This window comes from Crocuta crocuta, unplaced genomic scaffold (genome assembly GCF_008692635.1).
Source record: "Crocuta crocuta isolate KB4526 unplaced genomic scaffold, BGI_CrCroc_1.0 scaffold698, whole genome shotgun sequence".
NCBI classification, from domain to species: Eukaryota; Metazoa; Chordata; class Mammalia; order Carnivora; family Hyaenidae; genus Crocuta; species Crocuta crocuta.
In genome coordinates, this window is record NW_027530855.1 from 1,464,516 (window position 1) to 1,470,529 (window position 6,014).

The 6,014-nt window shown below is 60.3% G+C and overlaps 1 protein-coding gene across 1 annotated transcript in view; it reads right to left on the reverse strand.

Annotated features, from left to right (window-relative positions):
• ADGRA2 (adhesion G protein-coupled receptor A2) overlaps positions 1-6,014 on the reverse strand; it is a 40,478-nt gene that overhangs the window by 9,297 nt on the left and 25,167 nt on the right. The window contains 4 exon segments of the mRNA XM_077769524.1: positions 117-341; positions 1,100-1,261; positions 1,400-1,549; positions 2,054-2,252. Of these exon segments, the coding sequence (XP_077625650.1) occupies positions 117-341; positions 1,100-1,261; positions 1,400-1,549; positions 2,054-2,252 (736 nt within the window).

A 6,014-nucleotide genomic window follows, 5' to 3' on the forward strand; every position in this document is an offset into this window, starting at 1 on the left:
CCCTGTACCCCCTTCCTGGATCAGCTTCTACTCACAGCACCCACCCCCATGAGGCACCTGCATCTGGGCACGCCCCCTCTTAGCATCTGCCCCCACACGCCTCCCTCAGTGCCCACCTTGATGTGGAAGGATGACAGAGAGACGCTGGGTCTCCCTGTGGTGCAGCGGAAGCGGAGCTGCTGGTCGGCCAGGGGCTCAGGCTCTGGCGAGGGGTTCTGGCCGGGGCTCCCGGGCCGTATGCCCAGCACTCCTGCCTCCTTTCTCTGGAAGGCTGTGCAGCTCAGCCCCACGTAGCTGTGTGGCTTGATGAGGTAGGCCTCCAATGCCACGTTCCTTGAGTTCTAGGGACAGGGAACCCGTCACGCCCCTCTTTGAGATCTGCGGGCTCTCTCTCGGCCTCCTGCCGAGACCACACAGTCCCTCTCTGCGGGTTTGCCCAGGCTGTGTCCCCCTACGCATTCTTCCTGCCTTCCCAAGGGCTGGCAGTCTTATGTCTGCTGCGGAGGCTCCCCAACCCCTGGCCACGGCACCTTCTCCCTCCTAAGACCTCTCCTCCCACTCACACCCTACCTTGGATCTTGCTCATCTCTTAACAATCTCTTAGCTCCCAGCTAAGCCGTGGAGCAGGGTCAATGTCCAGCCCCCTTATGCCTCTGGAAGGGCCTCACACATTATCTTGCTCTCCTGTTAATCGGTGTGCAACCCACCACTGGTGATGTCACCCTCTTCTCAGGGGACAGATGTCTCCATCACTCCTCATTCCATCACAGTGTCGTCGCCCTGCCCCCAAGCCTCCTCCTGTTCCTCAGGCTGGCTCTACAGTTCCGTTCCCCACCGTGAAGTCTTGCATAACTGCTCCCTCTCACTGGCCCCCTCTCCTTTGCACTGCCCCTGACAGCTCAGAACTGGATTCCTCTCCACTGAGTCATGCTCGGCGTTCTGGCTAGCTGGGCGCATGGCAGGTGCATACTAGGAGGACTTGCTGCCCAAAGAGAGGAGTACTTCCCTCCTGGCTGGGGAGGGCAGGCCCCAGTTGATTCTAAGGCCCCTCCCAGTGCTAGGCTCCCCAAGGAGCTTCCTCCCAGCTGACCCATATTACCACGGAGATGTGCTGGGCGTGGGGGCTGAGGGCAGCCCCCCCAATGCGCTCCAGGGCACCCACGATGCCACTGCAGGCCTTGTCCTCACGCTGGGCCAGCCACAGCAGGTGCTCATCCACCAGCATCAGGTTGCTGGCCATGTCCACCATCACCTCCACCAGCTGGCGGGGGGCAGGGAGTCACTGAGGGCAGGAGTGGGGTGTGGGGCCCAGGGGCTGGGACACCGGGTGAGGCTTGAGCACCTCCCCCTGGGTGGGGAGGGGTTTCCCAGGGGCCCCAGAGGCCAGGTTGAATCTCACCTCTTTGATCTGGTCGACATAACCCAAAAATTTCTGGATCATCTGAGCCACATAGACAACGTCCATCATGTCCGAGAAGCTGGCCGCCTCAGCCGTGTACACACGCAGCTGGTGAGCCAGGGTCAGCGCGTTGGAGGCGTTGATGGGCATCTGGGAGAATTGAGGGGAGAAAGGAGATCTTCCAGTTCTGCTCCTTCTCCCGGAGAACTGCCCCTAGGGGGCCCCCTTGTCTGTGCTGATGCTCAGGGTGACAGTGCCTGGGGAGAGGGGGTCTAGCCCACCAGCTGGGTCCAATCAAGACAGGAGGCACAAGTGAGGAAGGACTCCTCAGGACTCAAGGCCACCTACTCCTAACACCACTGGCCCAAGGACCTCACGCTGTCCTTGTTTTCCCCCTTAAGGCTGTCCTTGCTGTGCTTGGGAGTAAAGATGCTTGGGATGGCCCTGGGAGGGGGTGGTCTGAAACGCCCGGAAGAAGAAAAGCGAGAGAAGAGGAAGAGCACCTCACTGCGCATGCCCACGAAGCAGAGGCGTGGAGGAGAGGCCGTGAGGGGCATCCCGGGCCGCCGTGGGGCCAGTGGGCTGCTCCCCTTCCCATTTCCCCCGAACCAGAGCAGACGGGATGCCCCCTGCCTGCGCGTCTCCTGGCCTCACCAGCACGAAAGTGTAGAGCACCCGGGTGATGTCGTTGGTGTACAGGCAGTGGGAGTAGTCCCCGGGCTCCCAGCGGCCAGCTCGGTCACACCGGCGGGAGGCTCGGGTGCCCGGCGCACCCCCGCTCAGGGGCACCGAGGTGAAGGGGTACTGTAGGCAGGACTGGTAGGCTGTGATGCCCGCCAGAGTGCGAGGCCACCTGGGGGCAGAAGCAGGAGGCGGCCGTCGCCCCAGGCTCCTCCTTCAGGGCAAGGGGCCTCCCCTGCCCTCAAGAACCAGCCCCTTGGGACCTGGGGGAAGGATTCAGAAGAGAGGGTTTAGACTGGCCTTCTATAGGGGCTTCCGAGCTCCACCTTCTTTCTAACTCCGTGTCTGTTCAGAGTTGGAGCCCTGAGTTCGAGTCACTTACCCTTTCTGCGCCTGAGTATTCTCGGCTGTAGGATGGTGAGAATACACCTGCCCTTCCTAACTGAGAGGGCCATTAGGATATTAAAATACAAGTGCTGTGCGAGAGTTTTGTAAATCATTAATGTCAGGAAGCAAACCAAAGAAACAAAAAAATCCACCAAAACTTTGGGTTCCGCACAGCACCTCTGAGACGGGGAGTTTATACAAAACGATGAGGGCTCTGTAAATACAGCAGCGGGGCGGCAGGACTTGGAGCTGGATGACAAAAGTGCTTTCTGCATCTTAGAGCAGATGGAGGACACCCTGGGCACCTGTGTTCTGAGACTCAGGAGAGGGGGTGGGGGCTTGGGGGAGGTCCCCTGGGGCGCCAGAGGTGACTGCACCTGAAGTCCCCGCGGTTGTTGGCCACTCGCTCAGCTGGGCAGTAGGAGGCCGAGGTCTCCAGCACCACGATCTCCACCTTCTTGCTGGCATTGCCCTGGGCAGTGGACACCGAGCACTCCCATTCCCCGGAGGCCCACACGCCGATGTGAGACAGGGTCAGCTCGCTGCAGGCAGGCGGGCAGGGCCAGGGCCGGCTGGGCAGGCACTCCCAGTGGCCACGGCCCTCTCCCGAAGCACCCTGGCCCGGCCCACCCCATCCCCCCGACCCAGGGTGTGCAGGGCATGAGCTTCAGGGGTCTTTTTTCTTCAGCAGAGCCAGGGGTACAAGTACATACTCCTTTAATTCTGATCGGCCTTATGATATTGCTTTCCTGAGCTTCAATTTCCCCATGTTTACCAGGGAGATAATAATAATACCTCTCTTGCAGGTTTACTGGAGAGATTAAGTCTGATAATAAAGGAGAGTCACTATATACTGAAAGCACTAAAGAAATGTCACATATAATCCTTTTTTTTCCTATCAGGCATTTCATTTCTATTCCCCTATCCAGGCCATTTGTGAAGTAGTCCTGGATTTCCAGGAACACACACAAGCCCGCTCTTCACGCCTACGAACACACTCCCAGGACATCTTCTGGGCCCAGAGCGTCAGGAGGGCGGGGACTAGGGGCCTCTGATAGCAGGGCCTGTACCTGGTGATGAAGGTGCAGTCATGGACGAGGCTCTCGGCGAGGAGGACGCCCGCCTGCTCGTCGCCCTCCAGGGGGGCCCGGTTGTGGTACCAGCGGATGCGGGTGTCTTCGCCTAGGTAGCTGGCAGAGCACTGGAAGGGCAGTCGGTCCCCCTGGAAGACCACTTGGCGCAGGGACGGGATGAGGTGGTGCGTGTGCAGCTCCAGGGCCCCTTCTGTGGGAGGACAAGGGGCAGTGAGGCCTGCGTGCAGCAGTGCGCGAGATGCCCGGGGTGGGGTGCAGAGCCCCCCTGACCAGGGCCCACTCCAGCTGGGGACAAAGGGGCAGCAGAAAGCCTCTGGAGATCAGAGCACAAGAGGGGGGCAGCTGCGTTTGGGACGAGCAAAATAAAAGTGCTCCTGTCACAGCACACGTCACCCCAAGAGGTGGGGACCGGATGAAAACACTAAGCAGCGGCCCCAAAGAAAGTTTAGGAATGCTGGTGGAGAAGGACCTCCGCGGGATCCGAGGGAGAGGATGCCCTGGAGAATGTGAGGCAGAGGGAGCCTGGAGCCGGCGGGGCCCTTCAGCACACCTGCGCTAAGGGTGCAGGGTGAGGGTGTGCTCACCGCAGCGCAGCTGGGCCTCCCGGAGGCTGCCCAGGGCCTGGGCGTGGAGGGCACTGGGGTAGGCACAGAGCGTGTGCTCGGACAGCTGCAGGGAGCGATTCCGGGCCCAGGACAGCAGCCAGCGCAGGCGGCAGTCACAGGTCAGGTACTCAGTGCCGAGATCCCTGCAGAATGGGTAGAGGGGCCACAGAGTAGAGCAGAGGGGAGGGGTGGGCTCAGGGGCTGGGGCTGGAGCCCCGGGAGAGGCTGAGGCCGGGAAGGGCACATTCGGGCCTGCGTTTGCCACCCCCAGCCTGGCGATGGTGGGAAGGCAGATCTGGTGCTTTCAGCCATGGCCTGTCCTGCCTACTCATAAGGCTGGCCACGGTGGTCATGGTACTTGTGTGTGTCCTTCCTGGGCAGAGAAAGGAAGCAGAGGTCTGAGTCCTTGGGCTGGAAATAGATACTCACACAACCTTAAGGGCTGGCAGCTCATCAAAGACCCCAGGTTGCAGACTGGAGAAGATGTTTCCAGATATGTTTCTGCAGGGGGCAGGGAACAGTGAGCCCGGACCTCAGGGTCTCCCTGAGCCAAAGGAGGGAGGAGTGGGTGAAGGGAATGCAGGGGTGTCTGAGTGTCTGAGTGTCTGAGGGTCTGGCGCCACCCTCCCTCCTCCCAAGCCCTCCTCCCCTCTAACTGCCCCTCACTCACAGTCGGAGAAGCCTGGGGAGGCCTTGGAAGGTCTCAGAGGTGAGACAGCCAATCCGGTTGTTGGAAAGATCTCTAGAGAGACACATACAACCTCAGCAAGCTGGCCGCGTGGCAGCACGTGGGTCCACTTGTCGGGGGGACACACGTGTGTGGCTGGGGCTTGTGTGGGGAGTAGGATGAACAAGGAGATGGGCTTGAAGTGTCTCCCCCATCAGCACCGCCCCCACCCCAGCAATACAGCGTGTTGGGGAGAGGGGCGCTGTGGGTGGGGAGACTAGAAGGGACCCAGGGGACAGGCTCCAGGGCTGGGGGAGCAGGACATGCCACTTACAAGCGCTTCAGCTCTCCCAGGCCCAGGAAGGCCCCGGGATGTACCGTGCTGATGACATTGTTCCTCAGGTCCCTGTGGGAGGCAAGTGGGAGTACTCACACCTCTCCCAGTCTGGGCCCCACGCGTTCCCCCCCGGGTGGGGAAGCTTCATTTTTACCAGAAGTGAACTGGATTTCCTTCTAAATCTCCGCAGTGCCGGTTGGGAGGTTGGATGAAGGACCCCACCTCTCAGACAGGTCTCCTTGGCCCACCCCAGCTACCATCATGGGGTGCTGGTCAGAAACATGTCAGGAAGGATATGGAAGCCAAGAGGGGATGGGGGCACCTGGGAGGAGGAAGCAGCAAATGGTGGAAACAAGGAGGGAAGCCAGCACTGAACTGGGAGCCGGGAGCCCTCGCTCCATGTCGCTCCAATCTGAGCCGCCCAGCATCCCACAGGGCAGCTATGAGGACCACTTGAAAATGGATGTGAAAGTCTTTTGTAAATTGCTATCCAAAGGTAAGCTCTTCTGGAGTGTGGCGTCCGGGGAGACACTTTCATAGCTGACCTGTCCATGTTTATCTCTCCATTTGACAGGTGTGGAAATGGGTCAAGCAGCTGATGACAGCATGGATGCTGACCTGTGTCTCTGATTCCAGGGCACATCTCTTACCCCCCTGACAATCCCTCATTCTTCAGATGAGGAAGGCAAGGCTGAGGGGGGTGAAGGCACCTCCTAGGGTCTCCTAGTAGCCCACAGTGCTGAGGGAAGGTGGCAAGGGAAACACCATCTCTGGGCTGAGCCCGAGCAGGTCCAGAGAGAAGGCGGCGGCGCCCCCACTCCCCCGCCCAGGGCTCCAAGGGGGC